This window comes from Pseudophryne corroboree, chromosome 7, assembly GCF_028390025.1.
Source record: "Pseudophryne corroboree isolate aPseCor3 chromosome 7, aPseCor3.hap2, whole genome shotgun sequence".
Classification (NCBI taxonomy): domain Eukaryota; kingdom Metazoa; phylum Chordata; class Amphibia; order Anura; family Myobatrachidae; genus Pseudophryne; species Pseudophryne corroboree.
This window is the reverse complement of record NC_086450.1, coordinates 128,582,895-128,607,100: the sequence shown is the minus strand read 5'-3', so window position 1 is coordinate 128,607,100 and position 24,206 is coordinate 128,582,895. Positions and strand designations below refer to the sequence as shown.

The following is a 24,206-nucleotide window of genomic DNA, read 5'->3' as shown; positions in this document are numbered from 1 at the left end:
CAGAATCCACCCGTGTTGTCTTAGCACCTCTTGAGATAGTGCTAAAGCTGTCTCCAGCTGTTCTCTGGACCTTGCCCTTATTAGGAGATCGTCCAAGTATGGGATAACTAATACGCCTTTTCTTCGAAGAAGAATCATCATCTCGGCCATTACCTTGGTAAAGACCCGAGGCGCCGTGGACAATCCGAACGGCAGCGTCTGAAACTGATAGTGACAGTTTTGAACAATGAACCTGAGGTACCCCTGGTGTGCGGGGTAAATCGGAACGTGTAGATACGCATCCTTGATGTCCAAGGATACCATAAAGTCCCCTTCTTCCAGATTCGCTATCACTGCTCTGAGTGACTCCATCTTGAACTTGAACTTTTTTATGTAGAGGTTCAAGGACTTCAGATTTAGAATAGGCCTTACCGAGCCATCCGGCTTCGGTACCACAAATAGAGTGGAATAATACCCCTTTCCTTGTTGTAATAGGGGTACTTTGACTATCACCTGCTGAGCGTACAGCTTGTGAATGGCTTCCAACACCCTCTCCCTTTCGGAAGAGACGGTTGGTAAGGCAGACTTCAGGAAACGATGAGGAGGATCCGTCTCTAATTCCAACCTGTACCCCTGAGATATTATCTGCAGGATCCAGGGGTCTACCTGCGAGTGAGCCCACTGCGCGCTGTAATTTTTGAGACGGCCCCCCACTGTCCCCGAGTCCGCTTGAGAGGCCCCAGCGTCATGCTGAGGTTTTTGCAGGAGCCGGGGAGGGCTTCTGTTCCTGGGAAGGAGCTGCCTGTTGGTGTCTCTTCCCTCTTCCTCTGCCTCGTGGCAGGTACGACAAGCCCTTTGCTCTCTTATTTTTGTAGGAGCGAAAAGGCTGCGGTTGAAAGGTCGGTGCCTTTCTCTGTTGGGGAGTGACTTGAGGTAAAAAAGTGGATTTCCCGGCAGTAGCCGTGGCCACCAAGTCTGATAGACCAACTCCAAATAACTCCTCCCCTTTATACGGCAAAACCTCCATGTGACGTTTTGAATCCGCATCGCCTGTCCACTGTCGTGTCCATAAGGCTCTTCTGGCTGAAATGGACATAGCACTCACCCGAGATGCCAGTGTGCAAATATCCCTCTGTGCATCACGCATATAGATAAATGCATCCTTTATTTGTTCTAACGACAGTAAAACATTGTCCCTATCTAGGGTATCAATATTTTCAATCAGGGATTCTGACCAAACTACTCCAGCACTGCACATCCAGGCAGTTGCTATAGCTGGTCGTAGTATAACACCTGCATGTGTGTATATATTCTTTTGAATAACTTCCATCTTTCTATCTGATGGATCCTTAAGTGCGGCCGTCTCAGGAGAGGGTAACGCCACTTGTTTGGATAAGCGTGTGAGCGCCTTGTCCACCTTAGGGGGTGTTTCCCAGCGCGCCCTAACCTCTGGCGGGAAAGGGTATAATGCCAATAACTTTTTTGAAATTATCAACTTTTTATCAGGAGCAACCCACGCTTCATCACACACGTCATTTAATTCTTCTGATTCAGGAAAAACTGTTTGTAGTTTTTTCACACCATACATAATACCCTGTTTTACGGTATCTGTAGTATCAGCTAAATGTAACGTCTCCTTCATTGCCAAAATCATATAACGTGTGGCCCTACTGGAAAATACGTTTGAATTTCTACCGTCGTCACTGGAATCAGTGCCCGTGTCTGGGTCTGTGTCGACCGACTGAGGCAAAGGGCGTTTTACAGCCCCTGACGGTGTTTGAGGCGCCTGGACAGGCATTAATTGATTGTCCGGCCGCCTCATGTCCTCAACTGACTGTTTAAGGGAAGATAAACCATCACGTAATTCCACAAATAAAGGCATCCATTCTGGTGTCGACCCCCTGGGGGGTGACATCTGCATATTTGGCAATTGCTCCGCCTCCACACCAATATCGTCCTCATACATGTCGACACCACGTACCGACACACACCGCAAACTCACAGGGAATGCTCTAATGAAGACAGGACCCACTAGCCCTTTTGGGGAGACAGAGGGAGAGTCTGCCAGCACACACCACAAAGCGCTATATATACAAGGGATATCCTTATATTAAGTGCTCCCTTATAGCTGCTTTAATATATATATATATAGCCATTAATGTGCCCCCCCTCTCTGTTTTACCCTGTTTCTGTAGTGCAGTGCAGGGGAGAGACCTGGGAGCCGTTCTGACCAGCGGAGCTGTGACAGAAAATGGCGCCGTGTGCTGAGGAGATAGGCCCCGCCCCTTTTTCGGCGGGTTCTTCTCCCGCTATTTTTCCAGTCAGGCAGGGGTTAAATATCTCCATATAGCCCCTATGGGCTATATGTGAGGTATTTTTAGCCTTGTATAAGGTTTATATTTGCCTCTCAGAGCGCCCCCCCCCAGCGCTCTGCACCCTCAGTGACTGCCCAGTGAAGTGTGCTGAGAGGAAAATGGCGCACAGCTGCAGTGCTGTGCGCTACCTTATGAAGACTGAGGAGTCTTCAGCCGCCGGTTTCCGGACCTCTTCACGCTTCAGCATCTGCAAGGGGGTCGGCGGCGCGGCTCCGGGACCGGACTCCACGGCTGGGCCTGTGTTCGATCCCTCTGGAGCTAATGGTGTCCAGTAGCCAAGCAGCAAATCCACTCTGCATGCAGGTGAGTTTACTACTTTCCCCCTAAGTCCCACGTTGCAGTGATCCTGTTGCCAGCAGGACTCACTGTAAAGAAAAAAACCTAAACTAAACTTTCTCTAAGCAGCTCTTTAGGAGAGCCACCTAGATTGCACCCTTCTCGTTCGGGCACAAAATCTAACTGGAGTCTGGAGGAGGGTCATAGGGGGAGGAGCCAGTGCACACCACCTGACCTAGTAAAGCTTTACTTTTTTGTGCCCTGTCTCCTGCGGAGCCGCTATCCCCCATGGTCCTTTCAGGAACCCCAGCATCCACTTAGGACGATAGAGAAAAATTGATTCCACGTGGATTTAGAATCAAAAATCAACCTACGTTGGGTCGCAGCAACAAAGAATTCTGTCGCCAGTGGTGCCAAATATTGAACCAATGTAGTTTTGATTTGATGGTATTGGTGGTCCAACAGGTCAATTTGGATATAGAAACGGTAAAGAAAGAGATTTTATCTTGTGAATCAACAGGTTTGGACATTTTGAAGGCTGATGCTTCCTATGATTGGTTAATCAAATTGGATGATTCGGTTACAGCCTTTAGAAACGATCTGCTGGCCTTCAAAAAGTCAAAATATAGGAAAGTTAAGGAGGACTATCGAGACCTTCGAGTATATCCTTGGTTGTTTACTCAATCTAACAGACGACCCTGGAGAACAACCCAGGGTTTTCGTAAAAAACCGGAGGTTTTATTTACTGATATTGATTCACATACATCCCAGAGTGACTCTGATCACTCCAGTAACCAAAGAGGCTCTTTTTTAGGGGAAAAGAACTTTACAAGGAGCAAGGCAAAAAAGAACAAAGACACGGGAGACCTTGTAGGAGAGGGGGGATCAGGCACAAAAGACACCGGGGGGAAGAATTACAAGGGAGGTCGGAGGTAACAGTTTTTAATTTATCTGATTACCTCCCTACAGCAGTAGAAATGGCAGTACTGTCTAAGGGACTTACGTTTGTACAAACTCACAAACAGAATGTATTCGATTGTGAAGTCGAATTATACAAATTCTTTAGACAATTGAAACTTAAGGACTTTTTTTCTAGAAAGAGTGCAGATAATCGTCCAGTGAATCCCTTTAAAGCTTCTAGCAGATTTGACCCACCACTATCTAATTCCGCTATTGAGGTGTTTATGCGTTTGGTCAAAAAGGAGGCTTTAACTAGTGTCCAAAACACTAGAATTAAAAATTACAACATGACAAAGGCCGAAAGATCAGCTATTAAAGCACTACGGGATAATACAGATATCATCATATGCCCCGCCGATAAGGGCGGGGGGATAGTATTACTAAATAGGATTGATTATGTAAGTGAAATCAATAGCCAATTAGCGGATGGTCAATGCTATAAACAGCTCCGCTTTGATCCCACTGACAACTTTAAGCGAGAAGTTGATTCAATTATTGAACTTGGACTCTCCAATAATTGGATAAATGAACAAACAGCAGGCTTTTTGACACAAGAATTCCCTCACATACCTTTGATCTATACCCTGCCTAAAGTTCATAAATGCATGCAGAAACCCCCAGGGAGACCTATTATCTCCTCAAGAGGATCCTTGTGTCAAACATTGTCACAATATGTTGATTTTCATTTGCAGCCTGTTGTACAATTTACGCCCTATTTTACTAGGGATACCACGGATTTTTTGAAAAAACTGAACTCCATTGGTCCAATACCGAATGATTGCATTCTGGTGACCTTGGATGTCACCAGTTTATACACCAACATCAATCATGTTGAAGGCTTAGAGGCCACGAGAGATGCCATTGCCTCCAGTCCGCAGTATGAGGGTCCGCCATGTGAATTTTTGATTCTGTTGTTGGATTTCATTTTGCACAAAAATTACTTTTTGTTTGAAAATTCTTTTTATTTACAGTTACAGGGGACAGCGATGGGGTCCAATGTGGCCCCATCGTATGCCAATTTATTTATGTTTCAATATGAGAAGGCACATATTATGGCTGATCCAATATTTTCTGAATTTATCAAATTTTATGTTCGGTTTATAGATGACCTTTTCATCCTGTGGACTGGAGGTGAATTGAAACTTCTTGAGTTTGTTAACAAGTTGAATCTTTTACCAGGGTCAATTAGATTCACGTGTACCTATGACTTGACCAGCATTAGTTTTTTGGATGTTAAAGTAAAATTACAAGATGGGGCTTTTTTTACGGAAATTTTTACAAAACCAACTGACAAAAACACCCTCTTACTGGCATCGAGTTTCCATCCTCAACCCCTTAAGAGGGGCTTACCGTATTCACAGCTAGTTAGAGTTGTTAGAATAACGTCGGACAGTGGGACATTACCAAAGGCCCTCTTAGAGATGGGCAACAAGTTCATCGAAAGGGGATATGATCCGAGAGAAGTCCAAGAATCGATATCCAGGTGTTTGAAACTTGATCGGAAGCAGTTAATGGAACCGAATATACGTCCAGATGAATTGGGACGATTGACTTTCTCTAGCACCTATTCCGTATCCTCTAAGGGTACGAGACAAGCGATCCTGAAGCACTGGCACATTTTGCAGTCCGATCCGATCATGGGCAAACATTGTGAGAGGTTGCCCTTATTTTGTTATAAGAGAAGTGCCAATCTAAAGGACCAAATAACTTATTCGGACATTGTGCCTACAGTCCAAGGAAAAAATACTTGGCTGCAATTGAAAAAAGGAGCTTTTAAGTGTGGATCGTGTGTCAATTGCAAACATATGCGCACAGGGAGCAGCTTTTCTCAACCTTTGTCAAAGAAGGTCTATCATCTACGTCATCGTATGACATGTGAAACACGATACGTTACTTACATGATTGTCTGCCCCTGCAACAAGCTTTATGTAGGCAAGACTATGAGGATGCTTAAAGAACGCATTGCTTTACATCGCTCGTCAATTAAGAAAGCTTTCATCAAAATGGATGGTTCAACACCACCAGTTGCCAAACACTTCGTCCTACATGGACATAACATCAAAGATCTATTGTTCATGCCAACAGATCATGTGCCGCCACTAAAATTAGGTGGAGACAGGCATAAACTGTTGTTACAGCAGGAGTGCCGATGGATTCATCGACTTGACACGTTGACTCCGACTGGATTAAATGAAGATTTCTCTTTTACCCCATTCTTGTGATAATGCTTACTATTCTTGTTTTTTGCTTTTTTATCTTTTCATTTTTAATTTTTTGCTTTTGGTCTGAGTTTGGTATGCGTGGGTCTTGACCTCTGGATTGCGTCTAGATCCATCATCTGACAGGGATGTATTATTCACACAATTTTTTTACTGTTGATATATATTGTTTTTTCTGCGCATCCCATATTGGTGAATTGTTCTCTATGTATTATATTCACCCACATGATATTACGTAGGATTAATGTTATAAGCTGTATATAGTCAGATGTGGGCACAAGATTCACCAATTGTGTTGTGGCAGCTATTAATATATTAGAATAACCATCCCCATGTACTTCCTCATGCCCGGTCTCAGGGTGATGGGCTGGTTGTCACGGGTTGCCGTTGACAGCCAGCCTAACTGGACATTGGCACCGCCCCTTGGACGTCATGTGACGTGCCGAGGGAGTGGTTTCATCCAGGGTAGGACTCGGCGGGCTTGTTCCTTCCGGGGGGAATGGATGTGTGACACTTCTCTGCATCTTGAATGCGGAGAGGTGAGGGCACGCCAGGCCTCTGACGTCACTACCGGAGCGCGATACATGACGGCGCGTCCGGATGACGTCGGACTGATCCGCACGTGGGGCCGGAGACAGCAGGTGTACATGAGGTAATTTGGACACTGGGTTTAAATAGGCTGTATTTACACTGTAACGTTTGGGCACTTGGCACTTTACACTGCAGGCTGTGCAGTGACTTTACAGATATGCTGTATTTATTATTCCCCTGATGAAGGCAGACGAAACAGCTGTTGGGATGTTGAGTATTTCATTGCATATGTTACCTTGCTCCTAAACCACCTGTGCTGCTTGTTTGCATCATTTTGCACTTTATTAAAACACAGAACGGATATTCATTAGTTCAAACAGTGTGCTGGTTTTTCCTGAGCTGGGCTTCCTAGTGTATGGACAAACACTATATATATATATATATATATATATATATATATATATATATATATATATATATATATATATATATATAAGACAACATCTTTTACATATAAATATATACATATATATATATATATATATATATATATATATATATATAGGGACAATAACATGGTATCCTTATCTAGGGTTTCAATCTCCGCTGATAAGATATCTGTCTATGCTGCTACAGCGCTATAAACCCATGCCGACACAATCGCCGGTCTGAGTAGTGTACCAGAATGTGTGTAAATGGACTTCAAAGTACTTTTACTGCATGCTATCTGCAGGATCCCTGAGGATAGCTGTAAAGTCAGCGCTACCTTTTTGGGAAACGTGTCAATGCCTTGTACACCCTAGGGGAAGATTTCCATCTTATCCTGGCCCCATTAGGGAAAGGATACTCCCTGAGGATTCTTTTTGGGAAGCTGCAGCTTCTTGTCTGGAGATTCCCGCTCTTTTTCTTCATGAGAGGAGGGAAATTTACCTCAGCTTTCTTCCCCTTAAACATGTGTACCCTCATGTCAGGGACAGATGAGTCATCAGTGATAAGCAAAACATCTTTTATTACAATAATCATATATTAATACTTTTCTGCCAGTTTTGGCTGTACTTATCGTAGTCGACACTGGAGTCAGACTCCGTGTCGATATCAGTGTCTATTATTTTGGAGAGTTAGCGTTGTGAGACTCTGAAAGTCTCTGTGACATAGGGACAGACATGGGTAGATTCCCTGTCTGTTCTTTAATCTTTTGTGTAATAAATTCATCTTGGCACTTAATTTCACATATCCAATCAGGCATCGGCGTTGTCGACGGAGACACCACACACACACACATTTTCTCCATCTCCTCCATAGGAGAGCCTTTTACCTCAGACTTGTCGATACACACGTACCGACACACCACACACTCAGGGAATGCTCTTCTGAAGACAGTTCCCCCACAAGGCCCTTTGGAGAGACAGAGAGAGAGTATGCCAGCACACACCCCAGTGCAATATGACCCAGGAAAAACACAGCAATTTAATGTTTACCCCGTAGCGCTGTTATTATTATCTGCGCCGAATTATGTGCCCCCCCTCTTCTTTAAAACCCTCTCTTCTACCGTGATATAAGCAGGGGAGAGTCCGGGGAGCTTCCTCTCAGCGGTGCTGTGGAGAAAAACATGGCGCTGGTCAGTGCTGAGGGAGAAGCCCCGCCCCCTCGGTGCCGGGCTTCAGTCCCGCTAAAAGTGTAAAATTGGCGGGGGCTCCTGCATATATACAGTGTCCAGCTGTATATATGCTCTCTTTTGCCAAATAAGAGGTTTATATTGCTGCCCAGGGCGCCCCCCCCCCTGCGCCCTGCACCCTTACAGTGACCGGAGTATGTGAGGTGTATGGGAGCAATGGCGCACAGATGCCGTGCTGTGCGTTACCTCAGTGAAGCTCACGAAGTCTTCTGCCGCCTTTTGAAGCCTTCTTTCTTCTCATACTCACCCGGCTTCTTTCTTCTGGCTCTGTGAGAAGGACGGCGGCGCGGCTCTGGGACGAACGTCCAGGGCGAACCTGTGTTCTGACTCCCTCTGGAGCTAATGGTGTCCAGTAGCCTAAGAAACAAGACCTTGAAACTCAAAGGAGTAGGGTTGTTTCTCTCTCCTCAGTCCCTCGATGCAGGGAGTCTGTTGCCAGCAGTGCTGCCTGAAAATAAAAAACCTAACAAATATACTTTCTTAGCAGGAAACTCAGGAGAGCTCCCTGCAGTGCACCCATCTCCTCTGGGCACAGTCTCAAACTGAGGTCTGGAGGAGGGGCATAGAGGGAGGAGCCAGTGCACACCCAGAGTCAAAGTCTTTCTTAAAGTGCCCATGTCTCCTGCGGAGCCCGTCTATTCCCCATGGTCCTTACGGAGTCCCCAGCATCCTCTAGGACGTTAGAGAAAATGCCAAGTTCACACAATGACTGATTCCTTACCTGAGAGAGCAACGCTTTCTGCTTTTGACACATCCAACATGCTGCTGTCACCTGATGTATTGTGGTTTCCAGACTTCTGATTGGTTACTTCAGTAATCGCGTTGTCACCTTGGGAATCACTCTTGTACTCTGTGCGGACACAATCTAGTGGACGATCTGTTCCATTGCTCTCTGCTATTAAGGAAATAACACTATTACTCTTCATATGTGTAATATATTTGGACATTTAGATGATTTGAATTACTTTAATAAAATGTGAAATATAGCTAACAGAATAAAATGTAACATACAGTATTAAATAATTACCCATTAGACCTGGTACAACATGCTGTTTCCCTGTTTTAGCGGGAAACAGCTTAAGGTGTCCTATGCTGGCTCCCGATTCAAGATTTGCAGGAGGCCACACTGCCCAATTTTATCTATTTAGCAGAGCTTTCACATTAATTTCAAGAACAATTCATGTCAATGGGATTTCCAGAATATGTATTACATATAGAACCCCCACTGAAATGAATGGATCATTGAAAGGAATAAAAAAAGCTTTATAAAATACAAAATGAATGCAATCTTGAAGGTCTAAGGGGCTGGTGTGTAGTGTACAAGGGGGCTGTTGTATAGTGTTATATGTACAGGGGGGCCTGGTGTGTAGTGTTATATGTACAGGGAATGGGGCATTTGTAAGGTGTTATATGTATAGGGGGGACAGCTGTATAGTGCAATATGAACAGAGAGGCTGGTGTATAGTGTTATATGTACAAGGGAGGCTGGTGTAAAGTGTTATATGTACAGGGGGGACTGGTTTATAGTGTTATATGCACAGGAGGCTGGTGTATAGTGTTTTATGTACGGGAGGCTGGTGTATAGTGTTATATGTACAGGGGGGGGTTGGTGTATAGTGTTATATATAAAGTGCGGACAGGTGGATAGTGTTTTATGTACAGGGGGGCTGGTGTATAGTGTATATGTACAGAGGCGGCTGGTGTATAGTGTAATATGTACAGGGGGCTGTACTTATAGTGTTATATGTACAGGGGATGGGGCAGGTGTAAAGTGTTATATTTACTGGGGATAGTGTGATTTGTACAGGGAGATGGTATATAGTGTTATATGTACAGAGGGGGGCTGGTGTAGTGTTAGATGTACAGGGGAGCTGGTGTATAGTGTTACACATACTGGGGGGCTGGTTTATAGTGTTATATGTACAGGGAGCTGGTGTATAGTGCTATATGTACAGGAGGGCTGGTGTACAATGTTATACGTAAGGGGGGGGGGGGGGAGGTTAGTGTACAGTGTTATATGTACAGCGCCGACAGGTGTATAGTATTATATGTACGGGGGGGCTGGTATATAGTGTTATATGTACAGGGGGGGATAGGTGTATAGTGTAATATGTACAGGCAGCTGGTGTATAGTGTTATATGTATAGGGGATGGGGCAGGTGTAAAGTGTTATATTTACTGTGGGGACAGGTGTATAGTGTAATATGTACAGGGAGCTGGTATATAGTGTTATATGTACAGTGGAGGCTGGTGTAGTGTTAAGATGTGCAGGGGGGCTGGTGTATAGCAGAGCTGTAACCAGGGTGGTGTGTCCAGTGCCAAATGGGGAAAATCTAGGGGTAAATGGGGAAAATCTAGGGGTAACAGTATTGGAAAAAAAATTGGGGGGTACTCATTGATAATAGGCTAAACAACCGTACACAATGTCAAAGTGCAGCAAAGGAAAGTAAGGTGCTAGCGTGCATAAAACGGGGAATTGAGACAAGGGTCAAGAGTGTAATCCTGCCGCTGTACAAATCATGGGTACGTCCGCACCTGGAATATTGTGTTCAGTTTTGGGCACCACATTATAAAAAAGATATCTGTGAACTCGAAAGGATTCAAAAGGCGTGCTACTAAATTGATTAAAGGGCTAGAGGGACTGGAGTATGAGGAAAGGCTTACTAGGTTGAAATTGTATACACTAGAAAAGAGGCGTCTAAGAGGAGACATTATCAATATCTTCAAATATATAAAGGGAAATTACAAAGAGTTATCAGAGGAATTGTTTATTAAAAGAACTCTGCATAAGACGCGAGGTCACTCGCTGAGGCTAGAGGAGAGAAAATTCCATACGCAACGTAGGAAAGGGTTCTTCACTGTTAGGGCAATAAGGATCTGGAATTCCCTGCCAGTGAAGGTGGTAATGGCGGACTCTATATATATATATATATATATATATATATATATATATATATATGCATTTAAAAACGGATTGATACATTTCTGACTGAAAAAGATATCCAAGTTTATAGCATTTAAAATATTGACATTTTTATCTGGGAGGAACATGATTTACAGTTGATAACTAAATATAAAACATTATTTAAATTGGGACATTATAAGGAACTCGGCTTAAGACAGATTACAGGTTGAACCCAATGGGCATTTTGCCTCTTTTCAACCTCATTAACTATGAATGCAGATACCCTGTGGATGGAACCGTCAGCCGCCGCAATCTCTAATTGTCTAGCGCCTCCTGCATGCATATTAGTAGTGGTGCTTCTGACTTTTTTCTGCTGGGCACACACTGCAGCTGGCAGTGACTGTCCTATGCTCCACCTCCCCCGCCTCCTGCATTGTCTACAGGAAGAGATGTGATGACACCATGATATCTTGTCCAGACACCCACCAACAATGCCCTGCTGAGGAGCCATTCAGTTCACATTGGGCGCACAAGTTAGAAAGGTACTACTACTGTGTGGGCATTATACGTAAAGGGCACTACTACCTTGTGGGCATAATGTGCAAGGGGCACTACTACTGTGGACATAATGTGTAATAGGCACTATTACTGTGGGCATAATGTGTAAGGGGCACTACTACTCTGTGGTGTAATGTGTAAGGGGCACCACTGTGGGCATAATGTGTAAGGCGCACTACTACAGTGTGTCTTAATGTGTAAGGGGCACTTCTGTGTGGCATAATGTTAAGGGGTACAACTGAATTCTATCATTTGTAAGGGGCACTACTATTGTGTGGCATAATGTGTAAGGAGCAGTACTGTGTGACATACTGTGAATAAGGTACTGTGTGGTGTAACATGTATAAGGAATACTACTATGTGGCGTAACATGTATAAGGGGTGCTACTGTGTCACGTAACGTGAATAAGGGACACTATTGTGTAGTGTAATGTGAATAAGGGACATTACTATGTGGTGTAATGTGAGTAAGGGGCACTTCTGTGTGGCTTAATTTGAATTGGGGCTACTAATGTGTGGCCACGCACCTTTCCCATGAGACCACACCCTTTTTTCAACACACATGCTCCCTGTCCCTATCTAAAATAAGGGGCACCAATGCTATTTCTGGCTCAAGGCATCAAAATGTCTAGTTACGGCTCTGAGTAAAAGCAAATAACTGACTGGTTACCATGGTTACATTTACATCTAAGTACCATATTGTGTATTTCTGTCTATAAATATTGCAAATCTTAAAATTATATAGAAATTAACAGGATCATCACCAAGCATTTTCATAAATGAGACTGAAGGGAAACCACCAATGTCCCCTTTTGGGCAAAATAATGCCGGAGGTGGATGGAACTTTAGAACACAAGCAAATTAGTCACCAAAGTACTTGGTAAAATTGGACCTAAGGAGAACTTGGTGACAGAATCACAGAATTTTTGTCTGGCTTAATTTGCATGTGTCAACTAAAACCAGAACCGGATTAAGGGCCACATGGGCCTGGGGATGAAAATGCTCAAGGGCCAATATGAGATGGGGAGGAGCTGCTACCTGTGCATTGTGGGTGTGGCGAGTGCTATGTGGGCGTGTACATCCACTATACTATCAGCCCTACTGCCTCCCAATACATAAAAATAGAAAAATGTCATACTTTTGTGAGAAAAATAGAAATACAATTCTAATACTTGTGACTTTTGGCCCACCGTGTGGCCAGCTAGGCAGCTAGTCTTCATCATGCTGTCATGATGATAGACCTATTCTTATGTGGAGGCCTGGCGCTTTAGCTCCATCCAACCCCTTATTAATCTAGACTAAAAGGATGTGTCAAAATATTCAGTCACCTGTAAATTCTTCATATGTGCATCCTGTCAATTCTTTGACCATCTCCTGCTTGTCCATTTCATGTAATATTCTCACAAAAATTTTGAACCAATCTTTCTTCTTAGTGATACTGGTCAGGAGTTCTCGGCTTCCTTCATTTTCTGATACTTGATAAATCTTTTTATTGATCTGTAAGAAACCACAATTTGAAAACAAAACAAATACAATAACCTTATAAACAATAATTCTATACCTGTTTACTTCTGTGTGCAGCTTTCTTCTGGTACTTTTTATTCTGGAAATCAGGGTCAGGGAAGAAGGACAGTGAGTGGTGGGAATTGCATCGCCACTAGATTTAAATTTTCCCAATGGTTCCAATTTTCTTAAGACAGTTTTGATTTTTGACAACCATAAGGGGTGTGGCCTACTGGGGAAAATGTAACCTAATAACGGACTGGTTTGGAAAGATCTGGGTCTGGTCAAGGAGGGTCTAAGTAGGTCGGTTCTGATTTTCCATTTGGGAATAGTAGCTGGAACGTATGGTTTCTCAGTGCACAATTGCTGAAAATCAGCAATGTCTTATCTATTTAGGTACAACGGAACTGGTGAAGTATCCTTTTCATGGATGTTTTTTTTTTCTCTATTTTCTACTTAATAAACCCAAATGGTCAATTCTGCAAGCTGAAGCCCATGGGCTAAATGTAATAGCCCCTGAGTTGCTGGTGGTGCGGGACTGTCTGTGAGTCAGCCCGTTTTTAATAAAGCAGCAATTATTTACAAGGCAAAAACAGCTGGGTTTGCATTGTAAATGATTGCTGCTTTAAAAAAATGGGCAGAGTCACACAAAGTCCTGCACCTCCGACAACTCGGAGGCTATTACATTTAGCCCCATGTCTGCATAGTTTAGTTGGGTTGTCATGCTTAAAAGTGGGTACACACTAGGTGACATGCTCTATGAGTGACGTCGCTTAGTGTTTCTCCTCCCGGGCCGGTCGGCGGCAGGGCGTACACACTGAGCGATATGACAACCATATCGCTCAGTGATGCCATGCAGCGGCCAGGCCGTGGCAAGAATTATCTCACGCGCTCATGTCTACTTTCATTTGTAGACCATAACATCTGGCGAGAGTCCATCTGTCTAGACATTTTTATGGAGTTTTTATATGTTGTTTTGTAGGAATAAAAGTAGTGTTACACTATTTGAGGTTCTCTTTTTATCCACACGAATATTGTGGATGACTTACTGGGAGAGTGACCTTCGTCCACAAGGAGCTGAGAAGGATTGGGATCAACCACACTGGTGGCCCGCTCTTCCATAAAGCGCTATATGTCTACATTCATGTAGACCGATGGTCCGGGTATGAGTCCATTCCTTATTTTAATTTGTTGGTGTTTTATTCTTTTAAACAGTATCACACTATTTTGTGTTATATGTTATTTCTTAAAGAGTCTCTAACACCATAATTATTGACTTGAATATCTTCAAACAAATTATTTATGGATCAATAGCGCCTGTGATCTGTTGTGGTAAATACTATTTTCTTTGGCAGTGCCGGAAGGTCTTGGACAACAGTCCAAATTAAGTTGCCTGCATGGCTGACAGTGAGAGTCGTTGACGACCTGCGGGGCCACACATCGCTGTCGGCGGCGGTGTACACACTTGCCGGGAAAGGGAGCGACGTCGCTCAGGAAGGGTGAAAATGAGCGACGTCGCTCATTTTCTCGGCAAGTGTGTATGCACCTTTAATAGAGGACAGAAGGGGAAAAAATTAAATAAAACTGCATCTGCGTTGTTCCATATTTCATCATGATCTGTTATTTTTGGTCTACATTACTTTAAAGCAGGGGTGGGGAACCTCAGGCAGGTATAAGGCCCGCAAAGCCACTTGATCAGGACCGGCCAGGCTCACCTAACCGAGGGAGATGCCGGGCGCCCGACTCCTTTCCCAAAGCAGCAGCCGGGAGGGTATAACAATGGGGCATGACAACTGACTGGGGGCATATCTAATGGGGCATAACTACTGACTGGGGACAGGCTAATTTTGAAGTTGATAATTTTTGTATGGCCCCTGAAAGATATTATAAATATCCAAATGTCAGTGCGAAAGGTAAGGCCACTATATGGCACAGGGGTAAGGGGGATACCAGGTCATTTCCATTTCATGCTCACTGAATAGAAATCTAATTTTTGACCTCTTTAAGGTGTATATTTGTGCCTAACCTGATGCACTTTGTGTCTGTTATTTGTGCTGCTCTGCCAATAATTCCTGTGCAAAATGTATAGCACTTGTATTCTGCTGTGAACAACCATGAATTGGCACGGAGAATATGGCAACAGCACTAGGCTGTCCTTAATAAATCATATTCGCACAACAGTGCAGAAATCTCCATAACTTTGCCAACAGCGGCACCTGCTGGCTATTGTGGGTGATTCACTTAATTTCCAAAACATTTAGGAATACCTGTTGCCAACATGTGTTATTAAAATAAGACTATCAAAATATAGGCCCTCATTCCGAGTTGTTCGCTCGGTATTTTTCATCGCATCGCAGTGAGAATTCTCTTAGTGCGCATGCGTAATGTTCGCACTGCGCATGCGTCAAGTAACTTTACTAAGAAGAAAGTAATTTTACTCACGGCTTTTTCGTCGCTCCGGAGAACGCATTGTGATTGACAGGAAATGGGTGTTACTGGGCGGATGTACGGCGTTTTAGGGGCGTGTGGCAGGAAACGCTACCGTTTCCGGAAAAAACGCAGGCGTGTCTGGAGAAACGGTGGGAGTGCTTGGGCGAAGGCTGGGTGTGTTTATGACGTCAGCCGGGACCGAAAAGCACTGAATTGATCGCACAGGCAGAGTAAGTCTGGAGTTACTCAGAAACTGCTAACTCGGTTTTGATCGCAATATTGCGAATACATCGGTCGCACATTTAAGATGTTTAGATTCACTCCCAGTAGGCGGCGGCTTAGCGTGTGTAACTCTGCTATAATCGCCTTGCGAGCGAACAACTCGGAATGAGGGCCATAGTAAACAAAACGGTCAAATACATCTTAACATTGCAAATTATTTCATTAGGCAATCTTACTTGTTTCAAGTATCTTTAGCGTGAACTGTACCTTACTGGAGAATTTATGGAAAAACTCCAGGTTTATCATTGATTGCTAAACTTAACCCCCTTTTTCTCACCTAGTAGAATGCGACGTGGAATAATAAAATACATTCCATAGACATTCTGCTGCTCATAAATGCTAATATGGCTGGATGTGATAATCGTGCTGTGGGGGTCATTCCGAGTTGATCGCTCACTGACGTTTTTCGCAGCGCAGCGATCAGGTCACTACTGCGCATGCATATGCACCACAATGCGCAGGTGCCACGTACGGGTACAAAGCAGATCGTTGCTGGGCAATGGATTTAACGAAGAATCCGTTCGCACAGCGGATCACAAGGAGATTGACAGGATAGAAGGCGTTTGTGGGTGTCAACTGGCCATTTTCTGGGAGTGTTTGGGAAAACGCAGGCATGTCCAAGCGTTTGCTGGGCGGGTGTGTGACGTCAATTCTGGCACCAAAAAGACTGAAGTGATCTCAAGGGCTGAGTAAGTCCACAGCTACTCAGAAACTGCACAAAATGTTTTTGCACAGCTCGGCTGCAAAGGCGTTCCCACACTTGCAAAGCGAAAATACACTCCCCTGTGGGTGGCGACTATGCGTTTGCACAGCTGCAAAAAATAGCTAGCGAGCGATCAACTCAGAATGAGGGCCTGTGTGCAGGAGCAAATGATAACTGTTTCCTCTAATATGCTGGAAAACATTCCAAAATGGTCATTACACAGGTGCCAAGATCCCGGAGACCTGCGCATGTGCAGTAGATGGAGAGTTTACAGCGCTGCCAGAGAGGAGAGGGCCCGTTCGGAGCCTGCGCATGTGCCCTCTCCTTTCTTAAAACGCAACTGTTCCAGGGTCCCATTGTGCTTGACATTTTGAGCCTAATACAGACCCTGTCGCTGATGTGCAAGAATCGCTAGGAAACATTTTTTGCACATTTTTGCATGTGCGTACGCAGGTATGCGCATGTGAAAGGTCCTAAACTGCCTTCTTTTCAGAATGTAGTTTAAAACCTGGAGGGGGGTGGGAATGAGGAGTCAACGACGCCTTTTGTGGGCATCAATGCTTCATTTAAGGGGCGTGTTCCGGGCAACAGAGGGGTGTCAGGACCGTTGCTGGGGAGAGCTACGGCGGCTGCATGACGTCACATGTACCTACTGCGACCCTTAACATGACAGGTAGCCACTGGTGTCGGAACAGGAGGGGGGCAAGGGGGCAGCTTGGACCTCCCCAAACATGATGGAGGCGCTGGTGCGGTTGAGCGCTTACTTCCGCACTGATGGGGAGGGGTAGAAGGTGAGGAGACTGGCACCACAGCAGAGGCGCCAAAATGAAATTCTAACTTGGTCCCACCAGCGTGAAATCATTCTGGCACCCCTGCAGGTAGCCATCTGCCTTCGCCGCCGTGCGATACATTTGCATGTCTGCGGGGGGGGGTGGGGGGGGGAGTTTCTACAATTATGCTAACAGTAACAGGGGCATGGTCACAATTCAAAGCACTACTACACCTCACTTCTCCTCACCCTGTCACCAGGTGGCCGCAGCTGCACCTTTCACCCATGCCATACACCTCAGCGGCACCCAACAAAACAGTCTTGACCCTTACTGGCACCCTCAAAGTGGGACAGTCCCACAATTTGGGATGGTTTGAAGGTATGATTACCACAAGGACTCCTGGGGCAGATGTATTAACCTGGAGAAGGCATAAGGAAGTGATAAACCAGTGATATGTGCAAGGTGATAAAGGCAGCAGCCAATCAGATCCCAACTGTTAATTTAAATATTGGAGCTGATTGGCTGGTGGGTTTATCACCTTGCACATATCACTGGTTTATAACTTCCTTATGCCTTCTCCAGGTTAATACATCTGCCCCCCTGTTTGGTGTGTGTACTTTGTGGAAAGGTGTGTATTATGATACATACTGCCCCTTCCCCCTATAGAAACAAACAAACAGACTGGCTAAAAAAAAAAGGGGGGGGGGGGGGCCTCACCGTCTGCAGATCTTCTTTGCTGCATATACCCTTAGTAAAGCACATCAGCCCAATTTCCGCAGGTTCCATCCTCTCCACCAGATCTGGGTATAGGAACTGGATCAGCTGCGCACAGTCATCAGATTTGGCCTCTTCGGAAGGAGCTGGCAGCCTGTCCGGCGTCACATACATGGCTGCCTGGGTGCATTCCGCCTTCCCCAGGGCGGTCACAAACTCCTGAAACCAGCCGCGCTGTCTGGGACCCTGTATGATGCGATCTAGGAGCATTCTGGCCGCGGCTGCCGGGCTCTCATATCTCTCTTTATTCTTCAGTTCGTCTTTAAACTCTTGATCAAAGCTGTACAAGTAGTCCAGCACCTGGGTCACCTGGATGCCCTGGATGAGCCGCTCTCTAAACGTTGTGATCATGTAGATGGAGCTCTCGTCGTTGCTTTCTTGATCCATAGTAAAGTGGAGTCTTCTTCAGGCGGTGACGAGTGAATGATACAATGTTGCAATGCAGACACTGCAGAGTCTGTAATATCCCCTCTGCCTTCTGCAGCGCCAGCCCTCAGCTTACTGTATATATAGCAGTCTGGGTTTCAGTTTCGTTTCTCAGGAGTACTGTATGTTGCAGTTTCCTTCACCTGATGTTTTCATCAAGAGAGATAAGGTACCAGCCAATCAGCTCCTAGCTGTCATTTTTCTAGCCCAGCCTGTAAAGCGTCAGCTAGGATCTGATTGGTTATTTCTTTAGCTCTCCACATTTTGATTAATCTCCTTCAGTTTCATTTCTAGAAGCTTGAAAGCCAACACAGCCCAGGCCCCAGGGTAACTAGTACTGCAGTTTCTGTACATCGATGTGAGATTCAGTATACAGTATATATATATATATGCAGGGCCGGCAACAGAAATTTTGGGGCCCGGTACACTGATATCTCTGTGGGCCCCCCACCATCCCCACCCCCAGGAAACAGGACAGGGACCCATATTATCTACAGGACACAAGTATATTAAAAACAAAATTATAGACTCTCTAACGTCTAGAAAACAAAACTTTAATGGAACAATACAATACCGATATAATGGGATCATCCCTTTCCAAAATTCAGATTCATAGACCCACAATGGTCAGGAATTTTGTAGTCTGTGCTGAGCAGCAACTGAGCCTGAATGACCAGTCACCACCACAGCACAGACATTCTGCTCTGATGAGTCTGATCTCATCTGACACGCACATGCATGCAGATGCATCCATGTGCAGTATGCATATGCATGCATAATGTGCCTGCCTGCCTGCATCCCACCCCAAACTAATCCTAAACCCTAACCCAAACCCAAATCCCATTCCCTATACATAAACACGTATTATGATTTATGAAATACAAAAGCCTTACCCTGCTTGCTGCTGCAGCAACACACTGACACAGCCGCTCTAATTCACCAGGCTCGCCTCCCCAATTCCCACAGGCCGCAGTACTCTGTCTGTCCTGTCTTGGCAGCTCCTGCTGTGCGTTCCGTGCCTCAGTCCGGCTCCTCACTCACACAGCAGAGAGAGACAGGGAGGAAGCGTGCGGTGAGGACGCTGGAGGGGCGGTCCTGGCTGGGGACTGGCTGGCAGGATAACAGGTGACCTGTCCGGCCGAGCTTCCTGGCTGGGGACTGGTTGGCAGGATAACAGGTGACCTGTCCGGCCGAGCTTCCTGGCTGGGGACTGGTTGGCAGGATAACAGGTGACCTGGGGGCACTGAGGGGTGAACAGGGCACTGAGGGGTGAGCAGCACACAGGATCAATCACAGGGCACTGAGGGGTTGAACAGCACACGGGACTGGGGGGGCGCACGCAAACAAACACACACTTAAATCACAGCGCAGCGGCCGGCTCGCGAATCCGCGTTGCCGGGAGCAAACAGTTTTTTTTTGACAGTTGTGATGAACTGCAGCCGCTGCTGCCCGCTGCCTGGACCTTGGGGCCCCTAACAACGGCGGGGCCCGGGACGGTTGTCCCCTTTGACCCCCCCTGTTGCCGGGCCTGTATATATGTGGTTCAATAGAGCAGCAGTAAAAAGACAGTTAATAGGTTGACCCTAAATGGTCCACAGGATCAAAGAGGTGACATGACAAAGATAATAGAAAAGGTCAACAGGTACAAAAAGTCAACATGGTCAAAGCGTCAACATAAAAATGGTCGGCACAAGGGTGTTTTGTGTAATTTTGTATATTTCACCATATCTGAGCCAAATTGGTAGAAATGTGTATCCTTTGGGCAAGTTTCTATTCCCAATCATAGTCCACATGGATGGTAAATGATAAAGAAGCTGGAAAAAAAATGCAAACAAACCTTGGGGTAAATTTACTAAGGTGGGAGATTTTTAGAACTGGTGATGTTGCCCATGGCAACCAATCAGATTCTACTTACCATTTATCTAGCTGCTTCTAGCAGATAATAGATATAATCTGATTAATTGCTATGGGCAACATCACCAGTTCTAAAAATCTCCCACCTTAGTAAATTTACCCCCTTGTGTCAACCAAATATGTCGAGCATTGTCATGTTGACATTTTGAACTTGACGACCCTTTGAACCCGTCAACCTTAAGCACTGTCTACCTTTTACCTGTCGACCTTTTAACCCTAACGACCTTTTGCATGTCAACCATTTGGGGTCAACCTTTTGACTGTCTTTTTACTGTAGATCTGTCAGCCAGATATCCCAATATACAATAAGGGCTGCAACTTTTCAGCTCTGCTCCAATAGTCTACTGACTTCCTTATACTAAAGCCAGTATCCACTGTGTATAATAAAAATCTTACCAGTAAGTTTACAACTTCTGCCATCATCAGTATTGGGACTTACACCAGGCCCACGTTGGCTATTGAGCACGAAATCCAGCGCGTGCACACACACACATATGACACACCCACAAGGCAGAAGTCGTCCATTTCACAAAGAAATCTGGTCAGGATCCCAGGGGGCGCTGATGCTGGAATCCCGACAATGCTAGGAATGCTGGTGCCGCTGGAATCCCGACAATGCTAGGAATGCCGGTGCCGCCATCCCAACTAGGATCACCATCCCGGCACCGAAATCCCGACCACCAGGATACTGAATGAGTGTTTGTTGGGCCGCCGGAGAGGTAAGCCATGGTGGAAGGAGAGTTAGGACTACCTGGACTACCTGGATGCGACTGTTGCAAAAGACCGCATGGCTGTGTCCAGGTCTGAATCAGACCCTAAGTGGATGTTGAACTTCCCATCAGTTATTCATCTCTAAGAAGCAAGGTACTACAGAAACTGTAGTTCCACAGGCTTCATCATGCTGGGACTTATTATTTATTTTATTTATCAACATTTACTTATATGCCGCCAGCATATTTCTAATTGCATGAGTGGATTAAGAGAGGAAAGGGCCGGTGTGCAGGCAGGGTCGGTTCTAGACCTTGTGGCACCCAGGTCGAAAGTTTCAGGTGGCGACCCCCTTCCCCAGATAAAATAGAGTTGGTGCGCACCGAAGGCGCGTGCCCAAAAACAGGGCCGTGGCTTCTTCATAGGGAAATGGCTTGGCCTCAGTTATCCCCCTGTACTTGTGACCCCCCTATAGCTGTGCCCGCAGTAGTTGTGCCCCCAGCGGCTGTACCCCCTGCAGCTGTGCCCCTTGTAGCTGTGCCCCCTGTAGTTGTGACCCCAGTAGCTGTGCCACAGTAGTTGTGACCCCCTGTAGCTGTGACCCCAGTATATTTGCCCCCAGCAGCTGTGTCCCCAGTAGATGTGCCCCCAGTAGATTTGCACCAGTAGCTGTGTCCCCAGCAGCTGTGCCCCCTGTAGCAGTGCCCCCAGTAGATTTGCCCCCTGTAGCAGTGCCCCCAGTAGTTGTGACCCCAGTAGCTGTGCACCCAGTAGTTGTGCCCCCTGTAGCTGTGCCCCCAGTAGTAGTGCCCCCAGTAGTAGTGCCTCCATTAGTAGTGCCTCCAGCAGTTGTGACCCCTGTAGCTGTGCCCCAGTAGCGCCGCTTACAAACACACACAAAAAAAAACAAAAAACTATACTTACCAGCCCCGCTCCTGATTCCCGACCGCTGCTGTGCTGCTCTCTGTCTCCCGCCGCCGGCTCCTCTCTTTGGGAGAGACGTCATGACGTCTCTCCCATAGCAGCGCCACACAGACACTAGAGGTCAGTTATGACCTCTAGCATCTGTCACTGGAGCCGGCTGCAGCCAGGGAGAGGGGAGCGGGGATCATTAACGGCTATTGCCATGGCGGCGGCGGCCCCCTCCTCTCTGGCAATAGGCGCACGTGCCATAGTCTACTGCGCACGCGCAGGTCTCCAGGAACATGATGCCCCACACCTTGTTCCAGGGACACCCCTATTATGCATGCATACAGTAAATCACCAGGAAAATGGGCACCACCCCATTCCCCTGGTGATTTCTTTATGCAGCCGCCGTGGGACTCCGGAGGTGTAAGCATAACAATATGGGTGTAGGGTGTGCGGTGTGGGCCTCGCTGGACCCACGGATCACGTGCACCCCACACCCTGCACCCATTATAGATACAATGTTTCTGTGTTCTTTACAATTTGGAAAAAGACAATAATAAAACAAGACCGGGGCCTGATTCAGAAGTAGACGCTATGCCGATGTTTGCACAGTCCAATGTATTATGTACTGTGCATGCGTCTCAATCACATGCATCCCAAAGATTACCACCAGGAGACGACGTTTGATTTTAGAAGCAGAGAACTTGCATGTCAGTGGGCCTCTCTGGCACTGGCAGCAATGTTCTCACTAACACTGAGCAACCACAGCTCTCTTCTAATGTTCGATGGTGCAATGAATATGCATCTGATGGCAAAGCAGCAAATTAACAACTTTAGGGCCTTATTCAGTAGTGATCACATCAGCAATGAAATTGCATATTGCCGATTTTCAGGCCATAACACACGGTCCATGTGACGGGTAAGATGGCGGCTCCCTTATTTTGCCAGGTCTGCGATGTGATCACAATTGCACCCTGTTACTCTCTCTGTGCCAGCGCCCCAAAAGGCGTGTGACCTTGTGTAAATGGGGCCTGGCTTCGCAGGGATGACGCAATCGAGAGCTACACCATGTTTACGTCACTATAGGGGCATGCCCAGCGCTCAGTGTGCTGCTGGACATGCCGGCAGCTTCTCTGCCTCCTGTGAATAGATGCTGCAGCAGTGACTCCATGAGTGACAGGAAGCCTTCCAACTGCCCCCCCCCCACCCCCCCACTGCAGTCCCCAAAAAAATGGGACTGCATACCTCCCAACTGTCCCGATTCCAGCTAGACAGTCCCGCTATTTGGACACTGTCCCGCTGTCCCAACCGCGGGTCGCAGTGTCCCTTGGGCAGGGGGGGGCTTGGAGGAGCCATTGATCACTCGGTGCTCTGCACCGCAAAGCAACAAGTGATCTCTCTGGTAGGAGGGGAGAAGGGGCTGCCCAGCTGCTCAGGGACCGCTGGGCACACCTCCCAAATGAAGAAAAGCAGGTCTGTGTGTTTGACCACGCCCACCCATCGGAAGCCATGCCCCATCCATCGAGGTCACACCCCCTTTTTGGGTCGCTCTGCCGCACGAGAGTCCCGATTGCCAGCATTGAAAAGTTGGGCGGTATGGGACTGTCCACTGAAAATCGGGACAGTTGGGAGGTATGCAGTGTACGTATACAGTAGATCATACTTACCTACTTTCGAAAAAGCATTTCAAGGAGATGTGAAAGTAACACCTATCAGTGCAGACGTGTACTGCTACATCTGAGAGACGTGTCATTAAAATTACTTACATCCAAATGTAAATGAGCCCCAAAGTTAGTAAGATCTACTTGTTGAAGAAAAGACACAGATACTTTTCAGGATTTGTTTGATCTACTTGTTGAAGAAAAGACACAGATACTTTTCAGGATTTGTTTGTGTATTTTGTTTTACAAGTTCCATATACTGTAAGTGGCCACGAGAAACCTTATTTAAAATGAATCTGGCCATAGGGATCATTGTGCCTTATAACCAATGCAGGGAAATGGCACTGATGAGCACATTTTAATGTATGTATCTCTGATTTTTTTTCCCCCTCAAGAATGTAACAGCTGCATAATAGGGGTAAGGTGCAATCAAGGAGATTGCTGGTCTATTCAGGGAGTGAGGGAGATTGCTGCTATTTCAGGGAGTCTCCTGCAGAATGAGGGAGGGTAGGCAAGTATGCGAGTAGATGCTAGATCCAAGTGGCCTAAAGGACCTCTGTTGTTGTCACAGCCATGTGACCTGTCCCTTGTACAGTAGTTTCAGTTCCAGTTTTGTTTCCCTGTAGTCTGTTGCAGTTTCCCTCAGCT

General features: G+C 46.0%; 1 protein-coding gene across 5 annotated transcripts in view; it reads right to left on the bottom strand.

Annotated features, from left to right (window-relative positions):
* The window catches only part of IFIH1 (interferon induced with helicase C domain 1), a 133,647-nt gene extending 115,148 nt beyond the window's left edge, over positions 1-18,499 (bottom strand). For 2 of the 5 annotated variants that reach the window (XM_063933627.1, XM_063933628.1), the window contains exons 1-3: positions 17,884-18,498; positions 12,807-12,975; positions 8,737-8,910 (exon numbers count right to left, since the gene is read on the bottom strand). In XM_063933627.1, coding sequence (XP_063789697.1) covers positions 8,737-8,910; positions 12,807-12,975; positions 17,884-18,327 — 787 coding nt within the window. In that variant the 5' untranslated portion in view covers positions 18,328-18,498. Of the gene's footprint in view, positions 1-8,736; positions 8,911-12,806; positions 12,976-17,883 lie in introns of all 5 variants that reach the window. The other 3 variants (XM_063933630.1, XM_063933631.1, XM_063933629.1) reach the window with 2 other exon arrangements.
* Positions 18,500-24,206: the final 5,707 nt, after the last annotated feature.